At 45.7% G+C, this 15,819-nt stretch overlaps 1 protein-coding gene across 9 annotated transcripts in view; it reads right to left on the bottom strand.

The window, feature by feature from the left end:
• The window catches only part of SPTB (spectrin beta, erythrocytic), a 91,492-nt gene that overhangs the window by 12,480 nt on the left and 63,193 nt on the right, over positions 1 to 15,819 (bottom strand). For 7 of the 9 annotated variants that reach the window (XM_081203612.1, XM_081203608.1, XM_081203609.1 and 4 more), the window contains 15 exons: positions 15,288 to 15,378; positions 14,288 to 14,434; positions 13,720 to 13,983; positions 12,679 to 12,894; positions 12,106 to 12,195; positions 11,252 to 11,536; positions 10,957 to 11,087; positions 10,524 to 10,728; positions 8,655 to 9,029; positions 7,730 to 7,974; positions 7,233 to 7,371; positions 6,062 to 6,146; positions 5,698 to 5,894; positions 4,805 to 4,914; positions 3,739 to 3,817 (listed from right to left, as the gene is read on the bottom strand). In XM_081203612.1, the coding sequence (XP_081059738.1) occupies positions 3,739 to 3,817; positions 4,805 to 4,914; positions 5,698 to 5,894; positions 6,062 to 6,146; positions 7,233 to 7,371; positions 7,730 to 7,974; positions 8,655 to 9,029; positions 10,524 to 10,728; positions 10,957 to 11,087; positions 11,252 to 11,536; positions 12,106 to 12,195; positions 12,679 to 12,894; positions 13,720 to 13,983; positions 14,288 to 14,434; positions 15,288 to 15,378 (2,659 nt within the window). Of the gene's footprint in view, positions 1 to 1,410; positions 2,808 to 3,738; positions 3,818 to 4,804; positions 4,915 to 5,697; positions 5,895 to 6,061; positions 6,147 to 7,232; positions 7,372 to 7,729; positions 7,975 to 8,654; positions 9,030 to 10,523; positions 10,729 to 10,956; positions 11,088 to 11,251; positions 11,537 to 12,105; positions 12,196 to 12,678; positions 12,895 to 13,719; positions 13,984 to 14,287; positions 14,435 to 15,287; positions 15,379 to 15,819 lie in introns of those variants that run through there. The other 2 variants (XM_081203614.1, XM_081203615.1) reach the window with 2 other exon arrangements.

Genomic DNA, 15,819 nt, shown 5'->3' with positions numbered 1-15,819 from the left:
AGCAAAGCTCCAAGACCTTAAATACCTGCAGAGAATGGATGGTCACAATAAACCGGTCCCAGAAGAAAACTGATATTACAGAACAGTCAGTCCCCAGGGGACTTAAGAAAAATGGCTTCTGAATTGCCTGCGAAACAAAATGCTTACAAGTGAGGGTTTGTTGCAAGTGTGTGTACTGAGAAAACAGCGGCTTCAAGTTGCTGCCTTCTTTTGTGATTAGCCACAGCTTACTTTGCAGTGTGTAGCATGTATACCCAATTGCCACAAATGTCAAGGCCAGTAATTGTTACCAAGTTAGTAGAAAAGGCTGGATGGAAGCAGATATGAGAGAAAAGCAGCAACAGCAGCAGAGATTCCCTTCTCTTTTTTTGGCAGGATGGCCTCCTTCAAAACACTGCTCCAGGCCTCCAGGATTTATCCTTAACAGCGAACCTGCGAGGGATTGCTCCAAGGTCCCATTCTATTGCCAGGCTTACATGTGACCAATCATTCATCTGATTGTGCAAAATGGCTTGACCACTGGAGAGGCTGTTTCAGACAGGCACTTACTGTAGAGGTGGAGCCTTGGCATCAGCTGATCTGAACAAAAGTTCAGAGAAGACGTCAGTGCTGCTTGGCACCCACTCCCAAGTATGGCCCAAAGCCTGTGGGGCAAGAATGGAAGGAGGCTCATGTATTCTGGGAAGAAAGAGGCAAGTATGCATGGGAAGAAGCACAAGAGGGGACGAGAGGCACAGATTGAGCCAGGGAGTAGTCATAATAATAATAATAATAATAATAATAATAATAATAATAATAATTACTCCCAGGGAGTACTTTGGATGACTTGTCCATTAAAGGCACATTGAAAGTCTGTCTTCAGATATTAAGCTGGCGGCAACAGGACACAAAGAAAATTTTCAAGATATTGTAAGCAAGCTGCTTAAGGGGGCGGGGGGGAGAGCAGTAATGCTAAGAAGAGGGGGAAAGTGAAAGAAGGCTGAGAGAAACAATGGCACAGAGAAGCGCAAAGGCTTACAGAAAGCAACAAAAGTGTTGGCAGAGTTGTGGATATTTTCCTGGACAGCACGGGGATGAGTAAGAGCAGTGGAAAAAAGTTGGCAGCAAGAAGGGCCTGGCTGCAGATTATCTGATGAGCTGTGTGTCTTGCACTGTTAATGAGGAAGCACCTATCAATCATCATGTAGGAGCAAAGACCTGATTAGTGCATCTGGCGAAGACCGATCCTCTCGGAATGATGGCTTGTGCTTCCCAGTGTAAATACTTGTGGAGTTTTTAGATGTTCAGATACACAACTGCCTTGGATAAATACAAAATGAAAATGGATGTGGATGCACACATGTGGGTGAGTGTGCAGGACTGAGATTACTGTGCCTTAATGCTGTGTCTTCACACTCCAACAAATGAGCCTTTTAAGAACAAAATAGAACATTTATTGGCTGCATTGTGCTTCTGTTGCTTAGGGAAACTTGAACTGCATGTTTTGGGCTTATTTTGTGAAGCCACGGTGCCTCCGAATCACGTCGAGAAGTACATGTGGAAGGAGAACTACTACCACATCCATCTGCAGTAACAAACCTCCATTTACAGAAGGGATGGGGAACCTGTGGACCTCTAGATGTCGCTGGCCAATGGGTCAGTTTGATAGGAGATGTGGTTTGGCAACATCTGAGGGCCATAGGTTCTTCAGACCTGATTTACAGCAAATGTGAAAAGCAACCACAGAACTGCTTTTTGTTGGCATGTTATGTGCATTGCCACAGGTCTTCCTTTGTACCTGTGTGTCAGGGAGCACCCTGCGTCATAAAGTAAGCCCAACTTTTTTAAAAAAAGAATTAAGAGTTTCCATGAGTTTGGGTGCCTCTGGTATAGCAGGGATTGTCCTAACAATTCCTTTTGATGTTTTTGGAAGCACCTGTAAGATTAATAGTATCACAGCTACATAGGAAGAAATCTTTTAGGTATAGTTCTTTCTTAGTTGCTTTTAAGAAAGGTCATGATCACAGCACCTTCATCATCGTCCATTCGTTGCCCATGATCCTCCGTTTTACAAGCACAAAAAGCAACCCACTTTTCCAGGAAGGGCAAGGGCACTCTATAAATTGCTAACAAAGACAGCAATGCAGACATGAATTCCATCTTGTGATTTCTCTTCACTAATTATAGGGTGTATTTTATGCATTTCTGTAGGCTCAATCACTCCACTCTTCTTCTCACCAGGCCATTGCATTGCACCACGTGAAAATGTATTGACTTATGCATCAATACACCTGACACATTCTTCCCTTGCAAGAGAATGAAACTTGGATCCTAAGACGATAGAGCAACCTGGGATGTGGGCCTGAGTAGACCACGCTGGAATTTTGCTCATCACTTTCTTTTCACCATGAGTACAACAAGGCCTATCTTAATTCCTTGAAAGGGCAGAGTGGAATAAAGAAGAAAGCAAATGCTTATTAAAAACAATGTACCAAAAAATATGTTGTTAGAGTGGCCAAGTTGGATACAAAGTTCCCAGACAGATCAGATCTTCTTTTCAAAAGGGTTTCCCAAATGCCTGAAAAATAAAATATATATAGAACAACCCTCTCTTCCGGGTACAGTTGGGTTTCGAATAAACATTTGACTCCTTGATCCAGACAGCATTCGGAGCTGTGGGTAGGGAACAGGAAAGACTCCACAGGAACAGCAGGGAGATCAGGTGGTGAGTATCTTTGAAACATTCATTCATTTGATGCGGCTGGACTAATTAAAATCACTTGGAAGCCAGGTGCTTCTTTGGCTTTATAAAGAGATCAGGATCAGGCCTGTAAAGAGGAAAGTGCCTCAGGAATCACTCCAGAGAAGGTGGGTCAATGATTAAGCTAAGAGTGTTTGTACTCTTCTCTCCACCTGGCTTCACACTTTTTCTACAAGAACTATCAGATATTGTGCCTCCATCTAGAGCTCTAAACCCAACATTATTCTGCACAAATGCCTTACTCTACACCACTATTAAATGACCAGAAGTCTTATCTTCTTTTCCATCTACTCACACTACTTACGATACCCTGGGTTTAAGGTTTCTGACACAGAAACTATTCCAAAAAGCACACTGCTAGGCTTGTGTGCTGTTGCCAGGATCCTAACTGAGAAATGTGTGTAGCTAACAGACTAATCGTGTACGGTCAAAACTGTGCACCTTGCTATAAGCATTAGACACCGTCAGATACAGTAGCTCCTTCAATGAGAATACAGCAGCTCTCCAGTTCAAAACATATATGCAAGTGAGTCTATGAAGGATCTGTTACAGCAAAAATATAATTTAGGGGGAACTGTAGAGCAGCCTTTCCCAACCTTGGTTTCCAGATGCTGCTGGACTCCAACTAAGTATCAGCTCCACCCAGCATGGCCAATGACCAGGGATGATGGGAGCTGCAGTCCAGCAACATCTCAAGAGCACCAAGTTGAGAAAGTACATATTAAAATAGTAACATTAATCTTTATTTAACAGATCCATTTTGCAGATATACACATTGGCTCCAAATTTCCTGATGTTTACTATATTTATCAAAGAAGAAGACTTTGAAGAGCACTGCAAGTTAAAGTTCTCAATAACTGAACATAAGAGAATTCTTTTTCTCTTTCTTTTGCCAGAAAAAAACATTTTGTGTATTTTTACAAAGATGCAACAAAACTGGACAACTGAATTAAGCTGTGGAGGTTTCCAGGAAGGAGGAACTAAAACTGATAACTGACCAGTGATGAGTCTTCTGCATCAGGAGAAATGGCATCTTCTAAACTTAACTCCTCCTTCTTCTCCCTCTCTTCTTCAGGCCTACAGTAAACACAGAAGAACATAGTCCAGTATATAAAATGGAAACAACATGGAGCAGAATAAGTCATCCTCCCTGTGCTATTGCTTGAGCAGAGATGTGCACTAATAGCAGAGGAGGCACCTTCCAGAACAGATTGGGGAGGGAGGAGCTGCAGGAAATTAGCAAAAATTGCATACCCTCTTCCATTAGTGCATGCTTCCTGCTGGATCAAAAACCCTTTGCCTGTGCAACATCACCAATTAGATACAGCCTACTGCTGAAGTTTGTTTGTGTGTGTTTTTAAAGAAGAAAAAACTATATATATAGTGTCTATACAAAGAAAACCATATAATTGCAGCGGTGCAGTGTAGAGCTGACGTTTCCAGTTGTGTAAACAATGTGCATGCAAAACCCAGAACTCAACCCCATACAACGAAACTCAGTAAGAAACAACAGCAACAAAGACACTAGGAATCTCAGCCCTAGGTTAAGTAGGATAGTTTTCACAACCACAAGAGGGCAGTATCTCAGTCCTTTTTTTTTCTTTCCAACTCAAAAAAGATCAACTCTACATTCACAAGATAGCTGTTGCCTCTGCCAAAACACCAGACTCAAAAAACAGTCTCAGGTTGCACTCCGGCATAGGACAGAAATGTTAATCCTAATTGTGGAATTACACCCCTGGGACACCAATGGATATTGTTCATCTTGAGAGCACCATCTTCTTCAGCGTTATGAGAGGAGTTTCGCTTATTGTGACCCAAAGATGTGCATAAGGCAGTGTTGAAGAGGTCCAGCAAGCTACATGATCTCTGGATCAGTGTCTGGAGGCAGTAATGGACTGGATGAGAGCCAACAAACTGAAACTGAATCCTAACAAAATGGAGATACTGTTGGTGGGTGGTTCTTGTGTCTGGGAATTGAGGATTTGGCCTGTTCTTGATGGAGTTCTGCTGACACTCAGGGAAGTAACAGCCCAAAGGGCAACTTACATACATGTAACCTACCCCATCTCAGTTTCAGGCTCTGTCTCAAAGTCAAACTCGAGGTCTGTGGTCCTAGCCACTTTGTGCTGCGAAAGGTCTTCTGGAATCTTTCTATTCCTTAGTAATTCAAGCTGAAAAAGAATATTTTTGGGGGGATATTAAAGAACACACAGGGTGGGTTTTTTTTGTATAGGCAGATTCCCTGTTGCACCTGTGACCTCATTTTCATCTACCCCATCCCTTCAGGGGTCAGTTTTGCCTTTCCTACACCTACACATTTCCCCCATATTGCACTTCACTGTGCTATTTGCCTTTTATGTTGCCGGATCACTGCTCTAGGGTCTAGCACTGGTTTAACTGAGAAAGGTATTAGAAGGCATTAGGGTGCTATAGCAGGCATTGAAAGCAATGCTTCGGCCAATATTTGTTTTTTGACAAATATACGTATATTCATCTTCAAATTATTATTATTTTTCAGCCCAATACTCTTTGTAGGAATATTCAAGAAAGCGTTTTTGAAAAGCTTCACATTAAAATAAAATGAAACACAAATTAGGCTTTCTAATGTCGTACCTCAGTTTTTGAGCATCTCGGAAGCCAAACATTCCGGAACCCAAACACCGAAAACTAATTGCTTCCATTTTTGAATGCACTTCAGAAGTCAAACGGCTTCCACTGCATTTTTTTCTTTTTTCTCCATTGACTTTGCCAACCGCCCTTTGCGCCTCAGTTGTCGAACATTTCGGAAGTCAAACAGGCTTCCGGTACGGATTACGTTCGACAACCGAGGTACCACTGTAGTAATAAGAAGCAACAGTTGGATCCCCATATTCCCAACCAGCTTGGTTAGTAGATTTCCATTATTGTTAACCATACAAAGTGCTGGCAGGCTCTTCCTTCTGTGGGCTACTTACTGTGGTCAGACGCTCCAAGGCAGCAAAACGTTCTTCCCACGTGGCTGTGGATTTCTCAAAGGCTTCGTGTCTTTTCAGTAGCTTCTCCACAGCATCCACAGTTTGCCCGTAATCACCGCTGGAGAGATAGGGCTCCTGGGCAATGAGCCACGCCTCGGCCACTGAGGCATCCCTGGAAAACTGGCACACCTCGAGCACTGGTGCATGAAGAGGAGAAGGGAAACCAGGGAGAGGGTCATGGCTCAGCATGTAGGATGCACACACATTGATGGCTGGGCCTTCCCCTACATGGAAAAGTGCCCACCTGGGTGGAAAAGCCTTATTCCAGTCAGCCCACCTAGGAAACACCTCGCGGGATACTTACACAAGCGAAGCCAGTCCCAACGCCTGTCCCACTTCTCCACCATCTCCCTCCTCTTCTCTGCCAGCTGCATTAGTTTTTCTTTTATCTAAAAGAAAAGGGAGGAAAGTTTTCTCTCTCCCTCCCTGCCACAGGTTTCATGGCAGTTAGGTTAAGTGCACAGAGTTTCCTGCTCTAATTATGTATAATGCTTACACAAATCCCACTTTTCTTTCTTACATGAAAAAACCCTAAGACAGCAAACGCACACAACAATGATGACATGGACAGATGCTCAAAGCTAAGCATACCTAAGTGCCTTAGATTTCCCTCTGTGCTGGGTTGTGGACAGAAGGCATGGAATACCTATTAGATATTCACATAATATAAATGAAGTGTGGGGATTTTTCATTCTGTAGTTTCTTGGGACAATTAAAACTATTGCGCATGAGCAAAAAACACAGGCAAAATAGGGAGCAGCTCAGGCCCATGTTTTATGCCATGGCAGCAGAGCCCGTCTTTAAATGAGAGTTTGCTCCATGTAAGTGGTAGGCACTGAACTGTCCTACCTATTCATGCTTTTTGCACCCTCCACAGATCCTCTTCCCCCTCTTGGAGCAATGCACATATCCCACCCCCACCGTGAGGTTGCAGGCATGCACTGTGCAATGGAGAACTCCCTTCCACTTTCCCCATCAGCTGACGGGCAGGAGAAAGAAGGGCTTTGCCAGCCTATGCTCATCCCTTTCCGAAGTGCCAAGCACAGGGCTAGCAATGCCCTGTGTGCTATGGTTCCCAACTGGCTCTCAGGTGCTTGGGAAACTCACATAAGGGATTTCAACAGGTAGATGGGACAAACTACCGGTCACTCATATGATGACATAATGATTGTCAGGCAGGCCGTCCCGCTCATCTGTCACAGATGTTCATGAGAATTCTCCAGAGTGAAAAAGGCTCCCCTTCCCCTAAATAGAATTCTGAATGGGTTGCTGAAAATGTCAGAAGGGGAGAGGGGCTGCTCTGTCATAAATGCCACCTGGACTCAGGGCTGAAGGAGGAAGCACCTTCGTTCCAGAAAGCCAGTGCCTCCATCTACACCCGCAGGAATCTAAGGTGGGGGGCAGCCATGCTTAATGCAGTCTTGCATATATATTAGTCATCTGTCACAACAAAGCTTGTGCTGGGAAGCCCTCACCTCATCTGCAGCATGGTGCCTGCGCTGCAGCAGGGCTTTGCCAAGATCAAAGCAAGTGGTGAAGCTTTTCTGCCTGGTGTCTATCTCGGACTTTATGCCCTGGTGGTGTTTCATCAGAAGCTCCACAGACGAAACATCCCTTTATATAATGGAAGAATAAACAAGCAGCAGAACGTTACTAACACCCAAGCGATCCTCAGCCCAAGGACTTTTTCTCAAGTTGTAGGAGATCTCCTGAAAACCAGTCTCAAAGGCATGCAAAGCCTGAATCAGCAAATGTGATGTGCAACTGGCTTCCAGCCAGGCTGCTTCCCAGAATGTTACAGCTCACAGGGCTGAATTAAAAAAAAAAAAAGAGTGGGGGGGGAGATTATGAACTTGGTAAGCAGCTCTTGAGGGTTGCATCAGCATGCCAGGAACTGCAAATGGTTTCTCTAGCATCTGGGTGGGAAAAGAAAAAAAGGGGGGGGGAGTCCATTCCCATTCCATCTTGTTACCTGGGCTTCTCCTGTGTTTCAATCTGCCGGATCACACTCTCCATCCAAGATATGAGGTCCCGGACCATGCTGAAGAAGCGGAACTTCTCTGCCGTGTCAACCAGCTGAGCCCGCCGCCCCTCACAGGCAGTCAGCAGGGCCTTCCAGGCCTTCACCACCTCCTGCTCTTGCTTCTGAATAGCAACGGCCCTTTCCCCAGCATAGGCTGCCTGCAGGCGTACCGCCACCTCCTGGAAATGCTGAACCTGCCAGAGAAGAGGGAACTGTATATTGCAACCCAAGAACGTACACTTCACACCCAAGACCAGAGTCACTTCCAGGAAACCTGTTTAATGGGCATTCAGCCTGATTTGTCTGTGGGGACATTAGACAATGTTGCATCATTATCCAACACTTTCCTTACTGCAAAAAGTCTCGGCTTTGGGGAAAATTTGTTTCGGAGGTCCACATCAAGCGTCTGTTGTGCAGCCTGAATTTGTTAGACGCGACAGAAGCCTATTCAAAAATACCGGTAGTATGGAAGAATGCTGGCTATGCAGGTCTCTCCCAGAGATGGTTTCCTAATTCTAAAATGGAAGCACGAAGGACCAGTTTCATAGGGAAACAAAAACATTGAGAATCTGGTTTGGGCTCCATAGTGCAATAAATCAAGAATGCCAGTTAAGCCAGAAGAGACTGTTTTCCTTATGTTCCAAAGTCTTCCAAGGGAGGATGCAACTTCAATCAGATCTGGAAAACGCCACATAGACCTGTTCAATTTCCCTTTAGCCAAGACACACAGATGACAGAAAAATGTGGAAGGTCAAGGCCAAGCATCCCTGGAGTGCTCAAACACATATATTTCTGATCTATACCAGGGATTATACCAATACAGTTCCCCATGTCGTCCAGTAGTGAGCTATAGACTTGTAAGGTATGTGGTTACCTGCTGTCCCAACAAGTGGATGTCTCGCTCAAACGCTGTGTGCATCCTGTGGAAAGACTCTGCTGTGTTGACATCCCGGCCCAACTCCTCTGGCAGCTCCTTGTGCTTCTCCTCAATGAGAACCAGGATCTCACCACCATCATAGAAGAACTTGTGCAGTTCATAGGAGGCAGCCAGCAGCTGTATCCTGGTATCAATCAACTCTAACAAGTCAGCCCAGCTCTCATTCAGACTGTCCTTCAACTCCGCAATCGTGGCAGCTTCCGGGTGGCCAGCATCAATCAGCTGCTCAATTATGAGATTGACACCGTCCACCCGCTCCTGCCCGATGTTTCCTGTTTCCCGGGTGAAGTCACGGAACTTATCTCGCAGTAGCTAGCCAAGAAACAAACCAAAGAGAACATGAGCATTCTAAGAGGTCTAATCTCATTCAACAATGGATGCAATGTCACTTTCTGTAGATCCAGAACCCATGTTCAGTCCCAAATTACAACATGAGACTTACTTGAAAACACACACACACACACACACAGAGAGAGAGAGAGAGAGAGAGAGAGAGAGAGAGAGAGAGAGAGAGAGAGAATCTGCCAATTTTCTCCTTTTTCTCTCTAGGATAACCATATGCAAAGGAGGATAGGGCTCTTTTATTTTGCATAGTAATGTAAAAGAGTGTTGTTGTTTTCAGTTGCAGGCTGTCACCCAAAATTGAAAAAGCCTACCAACATATGAAAGCTTATGCCATAAGACATTTGTTAGCCTTTAAGGTACCACAATGTTCTTTCTTGTTTTTTCTGCAGCACACTAATGTGGCTGATTTTCTGAAAACAGCTTACATCAGCCACTCTTGTCATAACACAAGCTCTCTTCAGACATTAGCCAAGTGCAGGTATGCTGGAGTGAGAGCATCATGCGCTCCAGCCTGTCCCTGACTAGACATAGCAACATGGTCTGAAGGGGGCTCCTAAGCAAGTTTGCTTGAGCATGCTTACAAGTCCCCCCTGTGGCTGGGAAGCCTGAATGATCCCAAGGACAGGGAGGCTGGTAAGCATGTTCAAGGGAACACATTTGCGAGCCCAAATGTGACCTTGCTGCTGAATGTGGTAAAGTCAGAAGTAGAGGTGGCAAGGTTGTCGGACACAGCGCCATGTCTCCAACACACTTTTACTTTCCTAATATTTGAAGAAAACTATAGTGATTTTTGCACTCCAAGCTGCATGTCTTTTGTTATAAAAAAAGATAGTGCCTAAACATGGAAATACAAAAAGATATATTAAACACAGGATAATTTTAACAGGTAAAAGAGAAAAAAGAAAAAAAATGTGAATATGTAAATATATATGTAATCAAGAGGACAAAATAATAAAATTAAATTATCCTTTAAATTACTAAATAGTTTGCAACAACATATGTGGTTACTTATTTTCTTGTGCTTATTGCACCAGTACATGGCAAGATTATTCCACTTTAAAAACAATTACTTGTTTGTTTGTGCCTTTACGCCAACTTATAACATTAGTTAACTTTGCCATGTGGGCTGATTCCCATACCCTAACAAGCCAGTCTTCCAGCATAAGAATAAATGATAACTTCCCATTGTAAACATGCAGTGGTTAAACCCTGCATACATCAGGGGTTCCCTGTATGTTAAATGCAATTGAATTTTAACACACCCTGTACCACCTAGCAGCAAGGTTTCATCTGGCCACCACATGACCATGTGCAGTCAAATAACACCACTCACCACCCATTGTCCTCATTCACATGGTACTTATACCCCTAAAGTGGAACTGGCATCTCAAGAGAGATGAGGGACTAAGACATCTGGCCACAATGGGCTGCCTAATGCACATTCTGACAGTGCTTGCTCACAGTGACATGGTCGAGGTCTTGGCCCATCTCTGGGGATGATGCCACTACATCTCTCTCTGCGATCCACTGCTCCAGGTCATCAACTTCTCGCTTCAGCTTGAAGAAGTGGCACATGTGCTCCAGCTTACGCCTGCGCTCCTCAGACTGGTCTTTCAAGCCTGCATACTGCTTGTCTACTTGCCCCTGCAGCCGGATTATCTCCTCCCTGAAAAACACCAAAGGAGGACATGCCTGAGCCATATCGCCTGCCAAAGGAAGAAAGACACAATCCAGCAGATATGCAGTGGGCTGCATTTCCGGAGAGCCAAATGACAAAATATGGGATCTATGATGGGTCAGTTGATACCACGCTCCACAGAACTTTTAAAAAATCTCCTCGCTGTTCTTTTCCAAAGCTTTGAGAGACTGGGAAACAGCAGCCAGACATACTTACCCTTCCGGGTGTCCAGCAGAGAGCAGCTTCTGAGCCCAGCTAGCCAGCTGCTTGATGTTTTTCCCGTACTCTTCTATGGACCGCTGCTGGCGAAGGAGTCTCTTCAGCATCACAATGCCGCTCTCTTCATCCTAGGAAAAGAAAACCCCTCCAGTTACTGATGGCATCTTATCCTGCCCCGGAGTGGAGCCAACCCAGGAGTGGCGCATCCCATTGCACTGTGCTGCCCCATCACTCCCCCCCCCCCACAACCTGGGGATGTGGCAGCGGCTTCCGGCAATATTAGCACCTTTACCTTTGGCTTCTCATCAGTCCCCATATAGAGCTCCTGCTCACTTATCCAGGCCTCTGCTTCACCAGCATCCAAGTAATATCGCTGAGCCTCACTTGCTTCTTCCAGGCGCTGCAACCTCTTTGACGTTTCCTCTTGCAAAGTGCTCCAGGAATCCCTCAGCTGCTTCAGGCGCTCTTCGGTATCCCGGAAGTCTCCATCCCCCTCCGCTCCAGCCAGCATGGCCTCCCCTCTGAAAAGGACGTCTTCAATGCGTGGGGCATGGCCAGCAATTTCTTTCTGCAGCGTCTAGCAAGGGACAGGGGCACTTTTAAGGAGGTTTGGATAAGATCAAAAACCTATTTGAAGTGAGCTCTTCCCATTTACTGAGTAGTCATTAATAGAGGCTAATGACAACAACGTCTAACATGATGGCAATATTCAGGTCTTGCAGGCTGCTGCAAAGGGAAGCACTTTGGCATCTGCCTGCATCCCCACCCACCCTCAGGGAACTCCTTCGGCTCAGGGCTTGTACACACCAAAGTTTAGTGTGGGCTAGGGTCTGCCTGTGTCCCCATTTATGCAGCATCGTCCACACAACATCACTCTCAAATCAAGCTGTAAGGGGAGGAGCCTTGGCAAGGGGGTGAGGCATCTGGCAGAGAGTGGTGAGTAGGCAAAGCTGGAGAGCTCCTGGTACATGCATATTTGAGAAATCCTCCCACTCCATTTGCTAACAGCTATTATACAGACACCACTGAATGTTTGGATGTTTGCAGCCACAGCCAAAATCCACCCAGCCAGCCTATGTGTTCATTCCAAAATGCAATTAAATTAAATTGGGGGGGGGGGGAACCAGAGGTGGTGGACAGACTCACCTGCATTTTCTTCGTGAGCATCTGTACTGACAGGAGGTTTGTGCCATGGTCAGTGGACTGAGCAAGGGGCAATCGCTCTTGTACCCAAAGCTGGAATACAGAAGAATTACTAAAGTGCAGGTACAGAAAAGTCAGGCTATATATGTGTACACAAGTGGGGTGGGTGGAGGATGAAGTAACACTTGTATCTTAGATCCTGAACATCCTGGAACTCAGACGTTTTGGCTCCTGAACATCGCAACCCGGAAGTGATGGTTCTGGTTTGTGAGCTTTCTTCTGGAACCTGAATGTTCGATGGGGCTTTCACATCTTCTGATTGGCTGCAGGAGCTTCCTACAGCCAATCAGAAGTCTCAGTTTGGTTTTTGAACGTTTTGGAAGTTGAATGGACTTCCAGAATGGATTCCATTCGACTTCCAAGGTACAACTGTATATTACTCTGTTTATCTAACACAGACTGCCTATGTGTCTCATGGGGACCAGTTGTACTGTAACAGAGACCCCTGCCCTCTAAATTAAAGTAATAAGGTTGACTAGAAGTCCTTCCTAATGGCACATTCAGATGATAGCTCACCAGTTCATCTTCCAGATCCCGGTCCAACTGGTATCGAGCCTTGGTTGTCTCCAGCTCCTTCCTCCTCTTATCCAATGGCTGCAGAAGATCCTGGAACCTTCTCTCAATGATCTCATGCTTGCCATCTGCTTCATGCAGTTCTCCTCTGGTTGAAGGGGCGTGAGACAGCAAGTCTTCCATCTCTTTCTTCCTCACACTTACTTGCTCATCTAGTCGCTGAAATTAGAAAGCCTCTATTAACTCAGCCAGCTTGTGAAAATTTATATTTTTTGGCCATAGGCTTTGGGCTTGGTGACATATTTACAAATTTCCAGCCTGACTTTCCTTTCCCATTTCATTTCCTAGAAAAACAAGGACACCCTTTTTATTCACACCTGAGACTGGAGAGACTGGAGAGACTTGAAGAGAACCATCATGGAAACAGTAATTGAGGAGGGTTGGGCTTTTTTTTGTGAGGGGTAAGAAAATGGTGGTCTCAGCAAAAAATGGAGAGCCCCTGTTCTGATGGCAAAGGTGAAAGAATACACTGGAATCAGGGTGAAAAGGGATTATTGCAGTATCTAAGGTCTTTCCAGGCACACGGCCTAAGCTCTGTGTCTGAGTGCTGGTTGGTTTGGTGTGGTTTTTTTTGCCCTGGAGCTTACCCCACGAAAACCCACTCTTTAGCACTCAGTTGGAACAAATGTCAAGTCAGGCTTTCGTGGATTGCTGTTTGCTCCAAATGAACTTTAAAGAGGTGTTTTAACAAGGAAAGTTCTGGAGCAAAAAAAGGGGGGCAGTTCAAAAGCTGGTCACAGCCCTGCCGCACCCCCTAGTGGGGGCAGGGGGATTGTTAACAGATAACTACCCCCACACCTGCCGCCTAGCAGCAAGGCTTTGCACTGACTTTCCAGATCCCCCTCTCTCCCCCTTGGCATTGACTCCTCTCTCCACCCCGGAAGTGGTATTTGACTAAGTTTTTATCAGACTAGACCCACTGAAAATAATGTACCTAATTTAGTCATGTTCATTAATCGGCGAATGCCACCCCCTGTGACTTACTTTCAGGTTCTTCAGTAGGATGTTGACACTGGTGAGGTCTTTCCCTTGGGCATCAGATTTCAGCTGCTCCTCCATCTCACTAATCCATGCATCAAGGTCAGCACAGCTCTGTGCATAAAGGTCAGAGCGGTTGGCATCAAACAGGTGCTGAGCCTTCTCATCTGTGGTTGCTTGCAGCTTGTCCCAAAGCTGGTGCAGCTCCACTAGCCTCTGGCAAACAATGTGTTTGTACTGGGGCTTCTGCTCTGCTAGCTTCTGTCCTTTCTGGAGAGAGGGGATGGGGGGAAGACATGTAAGCACTTGTCAGAGCAAAGGACTGGCTAAGAGGAAGACCATCTATTTCTCATCAAGAAAATACAGAGTAAGAAATACAGGGTTGGAAGGAGATGGGTCTTTGTAGTCAGCTGCATGCAATGCTCCAAGTGGTTGCAGGCAGCACAACATTAGCTGGTGGCTGGATGAGGCCAGGATAACGCTCCGAAATATCAGGAGTCACTAAGGTATAGAGACAATGGGAGAAAATAGCTGGGAGAGATGTCACACTACTCCAAGTCTTGCAAGAACTTACCTCATCTACATTCTCTAGCCATCCTTGGTTAGAAGCAAGTTCTGCCATAAAAGACTGGTGCTTCAACCATTTGCTGTGCAGGTTCCGGGCTTCGTCGTAGGATATGTCTTGCGCTGTGAGCATCTTCTCATCAATCCAGGTAGTAAGCTGCAAACAAAGGAAGTTAATTACTGCAAAGGAAGGTTATAGACTTTTGTCAAACTCCCTTAACATTTTGCTAGTACTCGAAGCTAAGTGATAAATGCGGGTAAAATAATTAGCTAAACAAACTCAAGACTGTTTTGCTCATATTGTTACTTAATTCTCTCTCCACCCACCCATTTTATTTCAGCCACTTTTTAATAACTGATTGTGCTTCTCTGAAGTACTTGGAATCATAGGGCTGAGATAGGGAATTTCTTTTTCCTGCTCCAGAGGCTAGGACCTGAAACAATGGATTCAAGTTACAAGAAAAGAGTTTCTGACTAAATATCAGGAATAACTTTTTGACAGCTGAAAGGTGCAGTGAGAAGTATTTACTGCTGGCATAATCCAAAGTTATAACCACCATTTGGAGAAGAAGGATAAATGCAGATGCACCTTAGATTAGTGGTAGCAGGCAGGAGTAGTAGGCCTGGCATCCTTAAAGGTAAAGGTACCCCTGCCCGTACGGGCCAGTCTTGCCAGACTCTAGGGTTGTGTGCCCATCTCACTCAAGAGGCCAGGGGCCAGCGCTGTCCGAAGACACTTCCGGGTCACGTGGCCAGCGTGACATCGCTGCTCTGGCGAACCAGAGCCGCACACGGAAACACCGTTTACCTTCCCGCTTTGTAAGCGGTCCCTATTTATCTACTTGCACCCGGGGGTGCTTTCGAACTGCTAGGTTGGCAGGCGCTGGGACCGAACGACGGGAGCGCACCCCGCCGCAGGGATTCGAACCGCCGACCTTTCGATCGGCAAGCCCTAGGTGCTGAGGCTTTTACCCACAGCGCCACCTGCGTCCCTGCCCTGGCATCCTTACCTCCTGGCAATTCTGTAGGAAGTTCCGCAGCTCATGATTGTCCTTCAGCAGCACCAAGGCCTCTTGAGATTTTGCAATGTTTCTATTGTACCTAGAAACAACAACAGTGCCATTGTTAAATGGCTATTATTTATTCAATTTATATCCTGCCCTTCCTCCCAATTGTCCGATAGCTTAGCTCAGAGGTTTTCAACCTTTTTGAGTCCACAGCTCCCTTAACCAACTACATTCTTTCTGCAGCAACCTTGTGGGGCTCAGGAGCCCAGTTATGTCACCCCTTGCCTGCGGAGCTGGCAGCCTCTCTCCCTTTTTCAAACACCCTCCCTTGTGGAGTGTTCCCTCAACTTCCTCTCCTCTCCCCCTCCTTGGTAGTCCTCTGGGCAGCTACTGCTGCCTTCCCTGGTCTCTGAGTCCCCACCCCAATGGAGGTGCCTCCCAGAGGCGCCATTCACCTGCAGAGCTTATACCCAGGGCTGTTGCAACCGTTGGGAGGCAGAGACGTGAGAGGGCATCAGAGGAGGGAGGGAAGGAA

This window comes from Podarcis bocagei (genome assembly GCF_964188305.1).
Source record: "Podarcis bocagei genome assembly, chromosome: 1".
Classification (NCBI taxonomy): Eukaryota; Metazoa; Chordata; class Lepidosauria; order Squamata; family Lacertidae; genus Podarcis; species Podarcis bocagei.
Note: the sequence above shows the minus strand (reverse complement) of the source record. Positions and strands in the feature narration are given on the sequence as shown.